The 16,219-nt window shown below is 46.4% G+C and overlaps 1 protein-coding gene across 1 annotated transcript in view; it reads left to right on the plus strand.

Moving 5' to 3' along the window:
• The window catches only part of ASTN1 (astrotactin 1), a 366,450-nt gene that overhangs the window by 164,456 nt on the left and 185,775 nt on the right, over positions 1 to 16,219 (plus strand). Inside the window, exons 3-7 of the mRNA XM_055419198.2 lie at positions 2,772 to 3,165; positions 5,124 to 5,270; positions 6,501 to 6,608; positions 11,266 to 11,415; positions 12,769 to 12,936. Of these exons, the coding sequence (XP_055275173.2) occupies positions 2,772 to 3,165; positions 5,124 to 5,270; positions 6,501 to 6,608; positions 11,266 to 11,415; positions 12,769 to 12,936 (967 nt within the window). The remainder of the gene's footprint in view (positions 1 to 2,771; positions 3,166 to 5,123; positions 5,271 to 6,500; positions 6,609 to 11,265; positions 11,416 to 12,768; positions 12,937 to 16,219) is intronic.

A 16,219-nucleotide genomic window follows, 5' to 3' on the forward strand; every position in this document is an offset into this window, starting at 1 on the left:
CCAGGCTGTGTATGTCTCTGGTGAGCAGAGCTCACTCGGAGTGACTGCAGCTTCACGGTTAAGAAGGTAGGCTCTGGAGTGGAAGTTGTTTTGGTTCTATTCCAGTCTGATGATTCATTTGCTCTGTGACCTTGGGAAAGTTATTCAGCCTCTGCGCTCAAGCCTTTTCAAATGTAAAATGGGGAAATTGTTGACCCTACCTTTAAAGTGTAGAGCACTGGGGGCAAATGTCTGATCTATAGTAAAAGCCCTGTAACAGACCACTGAACTTGCTTTATTCCTGCATAATATGGGGCATGAAGCTATGTTCTGGATCTTATCACAGCCTGGTTGTGAGCATCTGAAAGGAGAATCAGAGAGGAAGGGGCGCCTGAAGACCTCACTGCGGGCAGGAAAGATGGTGCTTCAGCCATTCCTGGGAGACTCATGTTTATGCTCCCTTTACAGCTCTTTAGGGAATAAAATTACCTCAAGGTTTTGCTAACTTAATTCAGCGTCTGACAACTTCTCTTGCTCGGGGAGTTATTCCTTCCGTGTGGCTTAATTACCTATTGTTGCAGTTTCAGTGAGGGGTGAAGGAAAGCATAGTGGGTCTGACTCTGAGATAAAGGGTCTGCTGAAAAACCGTTGGATTGGATTCAAACACTCATTCTCAGCAAATAGGTGCAGAACTTCCTTCCACTGAGGACACCGGTGAGGTGCTCCAGGGGCTCTGTGCGCATGTCAGCAGGGCTGCCAGGAGGGACCAGGGTCGGTGCTTAGCCAGGACCTAGTACGTGTGGCTCTGGACTCCCACTGTAACCTGAAAGTGGAAGTCGCTCAGTCGTGTCCAACTCTGAGACCCCGTGGACTATACAGTCCATGAAATTCCTCAGGCCAGAATACTGGAGTGGGTAGCCTTTCCCTTCTCCAGGGGATCTTCCCAACCCAGGGATAGAACCCAGGTCTCCTGTATTGCAGGCGTATTCTTTACCAGCTGAGCCACAAGGGAAGTCCAAGAACAGGAGTGGGTAGCCTATCCCTTCTCCAGTGGATCTTCCTGACCCAGGGATCAAACCAGGGTCTCCTGCATTGCAGGTGGATTCTTTACCAACTGAGCTATGAGGAAATCCCACTGTAACCTGAGCAGCTTCATATTCCTGCTTTCTCTGTGTTTGCTTGAGAAATCGCACTAGGAGAAGGGGTTATGCAGATAAAAGAAAAATTTGAAAACCTGGAGGCCAGTCTATGTCCCCCAAAACCCACCTGACATGACCTGTCATTTGGGAGCTGATGGTTGCTTCTTGTCAGCTCCTCTGAGCTGCCTGTGTGAAAGCAACAACATCGTGTATGTGTGGGTATGTATGTGTACACATGCTCCTTTGCTCACAGTAATCGTGGGGGGAGAGGGAGGATAAATGGGAATATTTACAGGGAGAGGAACTTTATAAATCCAAGACATAATTATTATGAGACTGGAAAAGGCCCCCTCTGATACATTCGAGGGAATCATCTTGACCCAGCCTTGTGTGGGTGGGTCCCTGGGAATTAATAGAGGGTTTTCACCTCTAGCCTATATGATGGGGTGGCAGTGATTGAAGCCCAAGGTTGAGAGCAGAACCATTTGGCACACCCCCACCAAATGAAATAGCTTCGGAGGGATATTGACCAAAACAAAGGGAGTGAATACAGATTGTGCACGGGAAGATTTATGCCCACTGAGTGCTGTGCAGTGATGGGCTTGCGAGCTTCCCTCCAAATCCTGCCCCAGGCACATGTCACGGCGAGAGATGTTCAGTCTCACCAAGCACTACATCCTCATCTCTGACAGAAAACTGAGTGGTGTTCAGGTTTTTAAGTGATGGCCTCGGAGGATGGCCTTGGAGCACCAGAAGGTTCAGAAGGAAACTCCTCTGCCCGTCTGACTCCAGGAGGTGGGTCTCAGTCCCTTCTCTTGAGCAAGAGCAAGGATGAAAGCGTCAGTCAAGACTGTGGAGTGGGAGAAAGCTGTCTCCTAAAGCAGCAGTAACCCCCAAAGTCATGTTCGAATGATGAGATTTCTCTGCACACTTGGTTGTAAATTTCTGATGGAGGTAAACTTCTCTTTGGTTAGATCGCTGGTTTTCTCCTGCTTGGGCACTTGGGAGACATTTAAGGTTGGGCTGACATCCTTGATGCTGTGTGGTACACTCCATTAGATACTCTGCATAGTTACCTAACATTCCTTAAACCACCCTGTGAGGGTAAGGGGTACCTTCTCCACTACACAGGTGAGGAATCTGAGGTTTCCGATTTATAGGATTTGTTGACCGTTGGTGGAGCCAGAGTTAAAATCTGTACGTGATTGATTTTAAGATGTGAAAGAGGAAGAAACTAGTTGCCATTCCACTGACAAAACTTGGCCTGAAACCAGCTTTACACGCAGCAGATCTGCTTTAACAAACCTTCTCCCTTATTTGAGCAGCTGAAATCGCACACACAGACACATACACACAATCACAAAGACTTCTTTCTTCTTTAAATTGTTTGCTAAGCCAGAAGCAACTGTGGATCACTTGAAATGAGGTGTGATTACCCCGGTTCCATTTTTCTTTCACCTTGAGCACCGATCACAGCAGACTTGTCCCTGTGCTGCTGAGTGAAGCTTGCCGTAAGCACTTACTGCACCTCAGTGGGTGAATGAATGATGAATGAATGGGTGAGTGATGGATGGTGACAACGGGAGAGCTCCACGCCTCTTGGTGGGAGGGGCTCACCTGTCTTCCGTGTCCGTCTGCTGTCCTCCTTCCCAGGGCGGCATGATCGCACTGCTGCTGTCTATCTTGTGCCTGGTGATGATCCTGTACACTCGCCGGCGCTGGTGCAAGCGCCGCCGGGTCCCCCAGCCCCAGAAGAGTGCCAGCGCCGAGGCGGCCAACGAAATTCACTACATTCCTTCCGTGCTCATCGGCGGGCACGGGCGGGAGAGTCTGCGCAATGCTCGTGTGCAGGGCCACAACTCCAGCGGCACCCTGAGCATCCGGGAGACGCCCATCCTGGACGGCTACGAGTACGACATCACCGACCTGCGCCACCACCTGCAGCGGGAGTGCATGAACGGAGGGGAGGACTTCGCCAGCCAGGTCACCCGCACCCTCGACTCCCTGCAGGGCTGCAACGAGAAGGCAGGGATGGACCTCACGCCAGGTGGGCGACTCCGTTCTCATCTCGTGGCTTTAGGGGGCGCTAGGGAACGGCTGTTCTCTAATTTCATGGTTGGTTGTCATACATACATATTGAGATGTGCCAGGGCCCTTGCCCAAGTGGGCAAGAAGAGTAAGCTTTCTCCTGCGATGATGGGAGCTGCCTTCTAATATAGAAAATCAGAACAAGGATAAATTGGATCCTTCTCCGTTTCCACTTGGCACTGAAAACAGAGATACTTTGAAAAAAGTTTTTAAATTTATTTTTTAATCGAAAGAGAATTGCTTTACAATGTTGTGTTGGTTTCTTCCATGTAATAAGGCGAACCAGCCATAATTACACATGTATTGCCTCCCTCTTGAGCCTCCCTCCCCTGCCCCCATCCCATCCCTGGAGGTAGTCAAAGAGCACCAGACTCTCCCTGTGCTATATAACAACTTCTCACCAGCTTTCTGTTTCACACATGGTAGTACATATATGTCAACGCTAATTTCTCCGTTCATCCCTCTCTCCTTCCCCTGCTGTGGCCACAAGTTTGTTCTCTGTATCTGTGTCCTCCTTATGTCCCTGCAAATAGGTTCATCAGTACCATTTCCCTAGATTCCATATGTGTGCATTAATATATGATGTTTGTTTTTTTCTTTCTGACTTACTTCATTCTGGGTTCTAGGTTCATTGATCTCACTAGAACTGACTCAAATTTGTTCTTTTTTATGGCTGAGTAATATTCCTTTGTGCATATGTACCACATCTTCTTTATCCATTCATCTGTTGATGGACATCTAGGTTAGGAAGCAGAGGTACTTTTATATCCCACGGAAGAGTGGGTTAGAGACTTTTTCATATGTAATGAGTAATCCTCAGGGAAATAAGAGATAGCAAGAAAGATGTGTATGACATTTTTGAGTGTAGAATGTTTGCATGGGCAATTTAATTTTCCATTGACATGGAGGGGACAGAGGTAGCTGTTGTTTTCTGTGACTCCTGAGACTTTGACCTGGGAAAGTTGTTCTGCCTCGCCTATAACCTCTGTGGTCTTTACAAGAGATATACTTCTTCAAAGAAAAGCAAACCGTTTGACCTTAGACACTTTGTATATCTGTGAAACACTGAGTATAGAAGAGTCTTGGACCTAATGTAGCTGAGCAAGACCAAGGTCAATAAAATGCAGAGAGGAAAGACTATACTTTTCATTTACAGCTTCTCTTTCTCATACTTCTATAAATAACAGCTATCTGTTGATAAAATCCCAAGACAATGATCTTCAAGGAACTGCCCAATTATCTTTGGAGAAGACATTTTGTGAAATGAATCTTGCTTATGATGTATGAGCTTTCAGTGGGGCTTGAAAAGAGTGAAATCGCATCATGGAGGTTTCCATTCTGCTTTTCTAGAGAAGATTCCCTAAGACTAGGAATGACTTAATAAGAGAAATTCCTGGAGAGTAGGGGGATATATCTTTAATACCTCTTAGTTTTCATAGCACCTGCCATTGTGCTAAGCCCACCGAGTAGCCATATGACTAGAGACTCGGGGAACAGGCAGATAGCATGAATGTGTGAGAGAGCCGGCTGTCAGACAGTAGGGAATGGTGCATACTGGGATGACAGAGAGGGGGCAAGTTCTGTCTGAATGCACTGAAGTTCAAATTTTTATCAAACCCTGCTCTTCCCCAAGGAAAGAAATCTGCAGTCTCTCTCTCACCAAACGGCCACACGTGGTGACCCTGTCGATACAGCAGTGGTTGAATTGGATTTCCTTTCTTCATGCCTTCTCTTATAACTCTGTCATCCCCTAGAAATCAAAGAGAAGTATTTTAATCTCTTCCGGTCTCTCACTTTAAAGCGTCCCCATTTCAATTTCTATGAAACCCTATCTACCTGGTTCATGCAGATTTCCTTGCTCTCACTTTCTTTCCACTTTTTCTCTTCAAGTTTCTGCCTTGACCTTTCTTTATACAGGAAGTGACAATGCCAAGCTGTCGCTGATGAACAAGTATAAAGATAACATCATCGCCACCAGCCCCGTGGACTCCAACCACCAGCAGGCCACTCTGCTCTCTCACACCTCGAGTAGCCAGAGGAAGAGGATCAACAACAAAGCAAGAGGTATCCATGTCTTACACGAGGGCTTGAAGGTGGCTTCCTTAATATCAGGGGAGGCAGGGCCATAATATCCTTGACCTGCTCTCAGGCATGGCTAGGATGACTCTGTCTGGGCAGTATTTCTTTTTGTTTTTTTCTTTTTTAATATTTATTTGGCTGTGTCAGATCCCAGACGCAACATGTGGGATCCTCACTGATGGCACACAGAACTAGTCTCCCCGTGGTTTGTGGGGTCCCAGCTCCCTGGCCCGGGACCAAAGCCACATTCCCCAGCACTGCAAGGTGGATTCTTGACTACTAGACCACTAGGGAAGTCCCTGAGCAGTATTTCTGCAGGCCTGTCGAGTGCTACTTACCAAAAATGTAAATATATACAATTCTTTTGACTAAGTAATTTCATTGGTGAGAATTTATCCTTAGTAAATAATTGGACAAGTGCGCAAAGATGTGTGTAAAAGTCTGTTCATCACAACATTGTTTAAAAGAGCGAAAAATTGGAAATAGCTTAAGTGTCCATCAGTGGGGAATTGCTTAACTACCTGTGCATCTGTCTCCTGTCCAGTGACTTAGGGTGATACTGTAGATCTGTATCTGTTAATATGGAAAGTAGCCCACCATCTATTCAATGGGGGAAAATGATGTTATAAAATAGAAGGTACAACAGAATGCCATTTTTAAGGGGACTTTTTAAAAAACCTTTATCTGCTTCTGTATCAGAAAAAAGACAGGGTACATTCATCAAATGTTCACAGAGTCTTTCTCCGATTTAGAGGACATCAAGGTTGTTCCTTTTATGAGTTTTGGGATCTTTTGACTTTTTTCTCTCTTTTCCACATTGAAACCTAGAACCAGAAAAAAATATAGATATTAAGATATATAGACATGTGCCCCTAAGACATGATTCCAGTCTCTCTCCACCAGAATCATGTCGTGTAATGAAGACAGTTTCCCTTTTTCCCTTGTCCACCTGCCATCCACACCGTCCTTCTCTGGCAGGTGGCCCTCCTCGGTAGGAGGATGGGCTGGGTGGAGGTAGGGCTCCAAAGATGGCCGTCACATAACGATCTGCTTCTCCAATACATCTGTGTATCAGGAAGCTCTAGTCTCCGTGGCTACTCCTCCCAGACTGTCAGTCACCCTGCTCTCATTTTTCCCTTGAGCTTGCCCAGTAATTTGGTGTCATGAAGAAAAAACTGAAGACACTGTTTCTTTGCTCTTGTCTTTTTACTACAGCTGGTTCCGCCTTCCTGAACCCTGAAGGGGATTCTAGCACGGAGGCAGAAAATGATCCCCAACTGACCTTTTACACCGACCCCTCACGGAGCCGAAGGCGCAGTAGAGGTAGGAATGCTGGAGGGGGGAAGTGGGAAGAGAGGGGCAGTGGAGAGGGGAAGGCAAGGAGCTGCAGAGGTGCTGGGTCTAGGTGGGGGCTCTGGGGACTAGAGCCAGTTTCTGCAGGAAGATTGGTGTTTCCTCCTAAGGAGGAAGGAAGAACCTAGAGTGGAAGACTTCAGAGAATCATCTCTCCCGGATAATGGCACTCTCAAACAGGTTTCTAGGTTGTTTGAAAGGCTGTTTCTTGGTCAGAAGACTCTCAATTCCTTCTGGAAGCCTCAGGAGTCATATTTTGCTGTTTAGACACAGGAAATAAAGTTGATAAAGTGTGTTATGTGAAAAATAGACAATATATGTACCCGTGCTTACCCAGCCATCCTGAGGTTGAGTGAGACAGACAGTGGCATAGTTGAGGAACCATGTGGCCCAAAAAAACACGTGTAATGGTTTTTGGCCCTTAATCATCCACCCAGCAGAATCACAGGACCCCCACTGTCCAAGTTGCCTCCCTTCTGGTAGGACCTGGCTTGGTTCATTCATTCTCCTCAGCATCGATAGTTGTCCACCATGAAGCCACAGCCCACGCCTCTCCACGCTGATGTTCAGTGGCTTCAGGCGTAGCTGTTGCATCTGTGGCTGCCACTGACTTTGACCTTGAGGTCTCACCGTCATCATCGCTGAGGGAGGTCTGTGTTCAGGCACCAATCAGCTTCACCATTTACTTGCTGTATGATATTGGATAAGGTCAGCAACTTCTCTGAGCCTCAGTTTCCCTGTTAAATGGGTGAGCAATACCTCATGCACAGGGCTAAGTTATATTAAAACGTGCTCTTACGGTGACTGACAAGGCATTATGAGACCGCTGTTGTTGCTGTTAGAATGCTCCACAGTGGAACCTTGGGGTTTCTACAGCATTTCATCTTAAGTAATTTTGGACAGGGGCCCCTCAAGATATATTGGAGGGTATTTGACATCACCTCGTGTTATAGTCAGTAACCTTTCTCCCAACCGGTAATCAACCAATGCCCCCCAGTAGACACCTATCTTTTGGCTCTCTCCCACCTCCATTTAAGTTTGTGACATACTGAGAAATTCTTCCCAGAGATTGAAGGAAGCTCTGTGAATTCCTTAGTTCCGGTTTCTGCAGGCTCTGCTGCTATCAGTACAAAAGTTCTTCCCACCACTTTCCTCAAGAGATCAGTGGGGCTCTGGGCCACCTAATCTCTGATGTCCCAGTATCCCTGAGGTGAGAATATGGACCTTTGACCCTCATTACATATTTCTATCCAGCAGAGAGTTGACCTAGGCCCATCGACCTAGGCCCATCGACCTAGGCCACAGCAAAGCAGGGTGGGTTTCTGCTTTAATAAAACCCTGCTTAGGAAAGTCTATAGTGATGAATTAGAATGAGTTTCTTTGCAGCATAAAACTATTCCTTTTAAAATACCAAGCTCTCCTAGTGAATCAACTGTTGCGATTAACTAGACTGTAAGCTTCTTACGGATGGGCATGTCTAATTTATTTTTCCAAAGTGCCTAGTGAGGGATTTTGCCTGTAATAGATGCTCGCCAGTGTTTGTTGAATTGAACTGGATACATCAATCAGGCCAGCAGGAAATTTTATAACCCACACACCATGGGTCAGGCTTTGTGATCGGTAGTAGAAACATGAAAACATGGCACAGTGATAAGGCTTAATTTAATAATATAAATAAAGTAAAATGAGTATTGAGAAGAGAGAACAGTTAATTCTACCTGGCAGCAAAAGGAGACAAAAAAGGAGAAAATAATTAGCCTTGGTTTGTATACGATGTATAGAATTTCTTGAAAGAGAAAAATCTGGGGGAAGGGCATTTCAGTAGAGGAAAAGAGCAGATACAAAGCCTTGAAAGCACAAAAGAACATGGCATTTTCAAGCAAGGGAAAGGAGTTCAGTATGGCAGTTGTAATCCAGGATTTGAATAAGCAGGCACACCAGGAGATGAGGGATGTGGGTGGGTAACAGGCTAGCTGCCAGAGGACCACGCAAGCCACTCACTGGGTTTGCACTTGGTTCTGTAGGTCAAACGCGTTTAAGCCTTGAAGCTCAGTTGGTAAAGAATCTGCCTACAATTCAGGAGACCTGGCTTCAATTTCTGGGTTGGGGAGATCCTCTGGAGAAGGAAATGGCAATCACTCCAGTATTCTTGCCTGGAGAATACCATGGACAGAGGAGCCTGGCAGGCTACTGTCCATGGGGTGATAAGAGTCGGACATGACTTAGCGACTAAATTGCCACCACCACTGTAGGTCAAGGGGAACCCCTAGAAATTGTGAAGTCCGGTAGAGATGCTAGGTGATGGGTTGATGCTGCAAAAGGACCAGAGAGACAAGAGGCTGGGTAGCAAGTCGTTGCTGTCACAGGAGAGCAGTGGCAAGCGCCTGTGAACAGGGACAGCACTGTGTGAGAAGGGCTGTAACAGCAGGGTGCAGGAGGGCTGGAGGGAGAGCAAGGAATGAGTGAAAATCTCAGGGAAGAGAAATCTTCCCTTCACTCTCAGGGAAGTGTTTACAGGGAGATATTGTTTGAGCTGAGACCTGAAAAATAGGCTGACAAGGTGACAAAATGGCATTCTGTGGAGGAGGAAATAATATGTACAAAGTCACAGGGACGTAAACTATAATTGTCTAGTCAGAGCGCAGTGAACGGTTTACTAGAATCAAACTTCCGGGGCAAGCTTGTGGTTTGCTTCAGAGACGAGACTGGAAGATCAGGAGAAAGTCCACGGCCTTGACTAGAGACTTGGACCTGACACTTCAGTTGGAATCATGGAAGGTTTTTAAAGAGTCAATTGCCTGGTCTGCTCAGCCTGTGAACCATCGCTCCAGGGCAGCGTGGAGGCTAGATGAGAGTAGGGAAGGGGTGGGGTGTTGACCAGGGAGCCTGGGTGGAAGGCTATGGCCAAAGTCTGCAGGTGAGATGATGGGCACAGACAGGGAGGCAGAGGGTGGAGGAAGAGAAATTTCAGACACGGAATGAAAAAAAGAGGAGGGTGTGGCTTATGAGAGAAGGAAAGGTTAGACATGATGGGGTTTTTGAACTTGGAAACCAAGGAGATGGCAGTGCCATTCATTGGGTGGTGGAAGTGGGCAGGAGAGCAGGACTGGAGGGAAGGTGGAGAGCACAGTTCTGGGTATTGCATTTGAGTGCCTGAGGGCCATTCTGATAGTGGATCTATCTGCCGCTCGGGCCTGGTGTGGGCTGGAGGTAGAGTGTGTAAGTGTGGGAAACAGGCTCCATGATGAAGAACACTCACATGAATAGAATATCTCCAGATAACAAGGAACGGGGATCCAGAGGCCACCTGCGATTCTAGAATCTCTCCTTCCCGGCCATTGCCAACACACCCACTCAGGGAACCTGCTCCCATAAAAGATGTGTGCATCCATAGACCAAATCTTTCCCTGTGTTCCTGAGAACAGTGGTTCCAAAGACCTCACTGGGCCCAGTGAGCAAATAGTGAATTGTCTGGGGGTCATAGCCTTGCTGGACCTGTGTGCTGATTCTGGCTCCCCTCCTTAGCAGCTGCTTGACTCTGGACTTGCCCTGTGGCCTCTCTGCACTATTTCTATGGGCGCTGCCTCATTAGGCTGCATCATTGTTAAATGATGTGAACTATGGAAGACCCTGGGCACTGGTGCCTGCCACATAATTACACTGCATGAGTGTTAACTGTCACTGTAAAGTTGATCCCTTTGAGCCTTATTTCCCTTATCTGTAAAGTGGGCTGTTTCTGTTCAGACTCATAGACTTATTGTCAGGAAGCAAATGTTTAACATCATATATGTAGAAACACCGAGCACATTGCTGGCCAAAATAGATGCCTTTTATTTCTATCAGTAATAAATACTTACACAGACTATAAGATAATTCCATGGGATCCACGCATTTTATTGGCAGCTTGCCTTGCTTTCTTAAATTCCCACATCTATGAAAGGTCCCTCTTGTTAACTCCCAAACAGAAAACACACCCCCAAAACCTCCCTTCTGAGCCCTGTCCCTACCTACCTGGACATGTTTCTTACACCTCAGCTTTCTTATTTTATCTCTAAGCTTCTGTTTATAACTGTACCCCAAGGACTGCAGGACTGGGGAGAGCCTTCAGGTGTGACAAGAGCCAGCTTTCCTTGCTTTCCTCCTTCCAGGCCCTAGGACACCTGTCTAGGGGTGGGAGATGGTTTGAGTTCCATGAGTGGAGGAGCTGGTTTGTGAGAGCACCCTCTGTGGAAAACCATGGAAAGTGCAGGGACTTCCACCTTTGGGTGAAAGCCTTCCCACCACCCTTGAGCAAGAGCTTAGAGCCCCGCCATCTAGACAAGTAGAGGGCGACAGTGCTCTCCTTTATGATTTCCCTGGAGAACCTGGCTCAGGAGGCATGCACTGGAACTTGCACGCAACTGACCGTTGTTGACCCTGATGACCACCTGTGGCCCAGTCTCCTCTGACTCCAGGTGATGCCAAGGCATTCCCTGAAGGTGAAGGTCACTGAGCTCATGCACTAGACACATCTCCCACCTGGGCTGCGTTTGCACGCTCCCTCCCCTATTTGACAGGTCGGGCAGCAAAAGGCCTTTCACTGCCGAGATTCTTACCACCAAATGCTTTGCTTTTGTCTTGTTTTCAGTGGGCTCTCCCCGAAGTCCTGTGAACAAGACGACCTTGACTTTGATCAGCATTACCAGCTGCGTGATCGGCCTTGTGTGTGCCTCTCATGTCAGCTGCCCCCTCGTGGTCAGAATCACCCTGCACGTCCCCGAGCACCTCATCGCTGATGGTAAGCCCACCTCTGAGGATGCCATTCCTCCGCCCCCACCCTGAGAGGAAGGATTCAGGGTGGGCAGGGAAGATACAGACAAGCCAGGGTGCACTGTGACCTATTACTATCAGTGATAAAAACAATAAACCCAGATAAGAAAGACATAGGACAAAATTAGATTGTCCACTGATGAAATCAGACTGTTGTGCTGTTCAGTCACCCAGTTGTGACTCACAAAGAGGTCACCGACTCTTTGTGACCTCATGGACTGCAGCACGGCAGGCCCCCCTGTCCCTCACCATCTCCTGGAGTTTGCCCAAGTTCATGTCCATTTCTGATGGAATCAGAAAACAGGTTAAAAAAAAAATGAGCAGATCACTCTCTCCTCTCTGTGCCCATTTCTGTTTGCTTTTCAATAAACACCTGTCTATGACAGTAAAGCATCTGCCTGCAATGCAGGAGACCTGGGTTCAATCCCTGGGTCAGGAATATACCCTGGAGAAGAAAATGACAACCCACTCCAGTACTCTCACCTGGAAAATCCTATGGACAGAGGAACCTGGTAGGCTACAGTCCATGGGATTGCAAAGAGTCAGACACAACTGAGTGACTTCACTTCACTTGGTGGATAAATGCAGAGCTTACTGGCTATAGGTACATAGCCACCAAGATTCTCTTAGCCTTTGAATGGGGAAAAGCTAAGTGAAATAGTTAAGTGTTGAAGTATCAGTCATGTTTTCAATTGGTATGCCTGGTGAGAAATTCCTAATTGCAGTAACTTGCTATGAGCCTAGCAAGCTGAAGCAATAATTTACTTTCACCCAGGGGAACCCCAATATAATGAAGGAATAATATAGGTTTGGAGAGTCCCTGAATTAGTAAAGCCCAGAGCACCTAATTGACTTGTTAATGTCTGTTCTCTCAGTTGCCGTTAAGGCTGAAAACAGGTGGGGACTGTCCAGGGGGTTAGAGAGCCTGCTATTTCACGGCAACTGAAGACAGGCAGCACGTCCCTGTTCCTTGGATGAGTGCCAGCGCCTGTGGCTGGGTCTGATGGAGCCATGCCACAGTCATCACAGAGCTGCTCTGTCCCTCTATCCCTTGGGTCTACCCTAGTAGAGATGGGATGGGGCGAGTCAGCAAGGGATGATATGGCAGGAGGTCCAAGAGGTGGCCGAGCGTCTGTCTGCTGACTCCTTGCTCTGTGACTCACTGTGGGCCAGGATTAGTAGAGGTAATGACCTCGGGTTAGGGCTGATCTGCAGAGCATCCCTTACTCTGTCTTCTGTGATGCAAGCGTTTGTGTGTTGAGGGGTGGGTGGTGGGTGTTGTGTGCACACACAAACACATCTCCTCTCTCTCCCCCCGCAGGGAGCCGCTTCATCTTGCTGGAGGGGAGCCAGTTGGATGCCAGTGACTGGCTGAACCCTGCCCAAGTGGTTCTCTTCTCTCAGCAGAACTCCAGTGGACCCTGGGCCATGGACCTCTGTGCCCGGCGGCTCCTGGACCCCTGTGAACACCAATGCGACCCCGAAACTGGTAGGCGGGAGCATCGGGCAGCGGGTAACTGTCAGAGTTCATGCCTCTTGCAATCACCCCCTCAAAATCCAGGCCACCCCTCCTGATTGACCCATTATCATTGGGAGCCAAGGCTGTGCAGACTGGCAGCATGTGGTTGGGCCCCTGAGTGTGTTGGCTTGAAATGTGGGTCATCTTCTGGCAGAAGTCTTGGAAGCATCCTGACTATAGCCGCAAGCCCCACAGATATCTCAGGATGACCTCCACAGCCCATTTCCCTGCAGTCAGGGGATATCAGCTATGGGGTCTGAAATCATTATGCATGTTTATTGCGGAAAATTTGGAAAATTTAGAAAAGAGTATAGAAGAAAATGATACTTATCTATAATTCTATCTCCTGAAGAAATCATTTAAAAATTTTAATGTCCTCCCTTCTGATCTTTTACAGTGACTGATTCTTAGGGGTTTGTAAGCACACTAAGTCCTGTAGAGTTTTCTTAATTTTTTCCACACATTCTATCACAGGAATTTTCTAGAAACACTAAATAATCCTCAATAATGTAATTTCTAATGACCATTTGGTATTCCATTGTATGTCTGTATCATAGCTCATTTAAATAGTCCTGTATTATTTGACATTTAGGATGCATTAAATTTTTAATTTTTACAAATACTACTAAAATGAATATCTTCCCACATAAATGTAGGGCACATTTGAAGTCATGTTCTTCAAATAAATCTTAGAAGAGAGATTACTGGGCCAAAGGGTATAGACATCTTTCAGGCTGCTATATTATCCAGTGGGGCTGGGACTGCTCTGAGAGAGGGTTTGAATTCAGACACAGTATGCATTGGGGTGTTCACAGTGCTTCTTGAGCTCCAAGATACCAGGAACATGAAGCCTTCATCCAGGTTGCTTTGCACTTTCATTGTAGGAGTTCATCTATGGTATTCTTTATAAAGACCTAGTTCCAGTAGATTCAGTACACAGATAGCTCCTTCTCAGAGGCATGGTTCATTTCAGTTCAGTTGCTTGTGTCTAATGCTCTGCGACCCCATAGACTGCAGCAGGCCAGGCCTCCCTGTCCATCACCAACTCCCGGAGCTTGCTCAAACTCATATCCATTGAGTCTGTGATGCCATCCAACCTTCTCATCCCCTGTCATCCTCTTTTCCTCCTGCCTTCAATCTTTCCCAGCATCAGGGTCTTTTCCAATGAGTCAGTTCTTCGTATCAGGTAGCCAAAGTATTGGAGTTTCAGCTTCAGCATCAGTACCCCCATGAATATTCAGGACTGATTTCCTTTATGATCGACTGGTTTGATCTCTGTGCAGTCCAAGGGACTTTTAAGAGTCTTCTCCAACACCACAGTTCAAAAACATCAATTCTTCAGCGCTGAACTTTCTTTATAGTCCAACTCTCACATCCATATGTGACTACTGGAAAAACCATAGCTTTGACTAGATGGACCTTCGTTGGCAAAGTAATGTCTCTGCTTTTTAATATGCTGTCTAGGTTGGTCATAGCTTTTCTTCCAAGTAGCAAGCATCTTTTAATTTAATTGCTGCAATCATATCTGCAGTGATTTTGGAACCCAAGAAAATAAAGTCTGTCACTGTTTCCCCATCTCTTTGCCATGAAAGGATGGGACTGGAAGACATGATCTTCATTTTTTGAATGTTGAGTTTTAAGCCAGCCTTTTCACTCTCCTCTTTTACTTTCATCACGAGGCTCTTTAGTTCCTCTTCACTTTCTTCCTTAAGGGTGGTGTCATCTGCATATCTGAGGTTATTGATATTTCTCCCGGCAATCTTGATTCCAGCTTGTGCTTCACCCAGCCCAGCATTTTTAATGATGTACTCTACCTAGAAGTTAAATAAGCAGTGGGACAATATGCAACCTTGATATACTCCTTTCCCAATTTGGAACCAGTCTGTTGTTCCATGTCTGGTTCTAACTGTTACTTCTTGACCTGCATACAGATTTTTTTTAGGAGGCAGGTAAGGTGGTCTGGTATTCCCATCTCTTTAAAAATTTCCAGTTTGTTATGATCCACACAGTCAAAGGCTTCAGTGTAGTCAATGAAGCAGAAGTAGATGTTTTTCTGGAATTCCCTTTCTTTTCCAACGCATGTCAGCAATTTGATCTCTGGTTCCTCTGCCTTTTCTAAATCCAGCTTGAACATCTGGAAGTTCTTAGTTCACATACTGTGGAAGCCTTGCTTGGAGAATTTTGAACATTACTTTACTAGCGTGTAAGATGAGTGCAATTATGCGGTAGTTTGAGCATTCTTTGGCATTGCCTTTCTTTGAGATTGGAATGAAAACTGACCTTTTCCAATCTTGTTGCCACTGCTGAGTTTTCCAAATTTGCTGGCATATTGAGTGCAGCACTTTCACAGCATCATCTTTTAGGATTTCAAATAGCTCAACTGGAATTCCATCACCACCACTAGCTTTGTTCATAGTGATGCTTCCTAAGGCCCACTAGATTTTGCACTCCAGGATGTCTGGTTCTAGGTGAGTGATCACACCATCGTGGTTATCTGGGTCATTAAGATATTTTTTGTATGGTTTTTCTGTGTATTCTTGTCATCTCTTCTTAGTATCTTCTGCCTCTGTTAGATACTGTTTCTGACCTTTACTAAGCCCATCTTTGCATGAAATGTTCCCTTGGTATCTTTAATTTTCTTGAAGAGATCTCTAGTCTTTCCCATTCTATTGTTTTCCTCTATTTCTTTGCATTGGTCATTTAGGAAATCTTTCCTCTCTCTCCTAGCTATTCTTTGGAACTCTGCATTCAGATGGGTATATCTTTCCTTTTCTCCTTGCCAGAGGCATGGTAAGATGCCGTAGAACCAGGGAAGGGGATGTACTGACATCTAAGACCCCCAAGTGAAACACTGTTGGAGTCTAGGGCCAGCCCCTCCAGCTCTCTGTACGTCATGTACAGCCCCTCTTCTTCCTCCTCCTATACACATGCAGATACAGACACACACACACACACACACACACACACACAGATGCATCTCAGTCAGGTGCCAGGCTGTAAGGATATCAGTAGAAGTTGCCTCCAGGAGACCTAGCTCTTACTTCTGTTATAATCCATCGCTGCAGCTCTCTGGGGGAATAACAGGTAACCGCAGCATCAAAAGTTCACCTTCTTAGGTCTAAAAGTTGTTGTTACGTGGGCCCATCGCAGAGATTCTAGGCCCCCATATGGAGGAGAAAGCACAGCATTTTAAACATCTGATGTCTAAGACTGTGCTTACTTGCCGCTCCTCCCACACTGTCAGGCAAACACC

Source organism: Moschus berezovskii, chromosome 17 (genome assembly GCF_049115385.1).
Source record: "Moschus berezovskii isolate FMDL1 chromosome 17, NW_MosBer_1.0, whole genome shotgun sequence".
Classification (NCBI taxonomy): Eukaryota; Metazoa; Chordata; class Mammalia; order Artiodactyla; family Moschidae; genus Moschus; species Moschus berezovskii.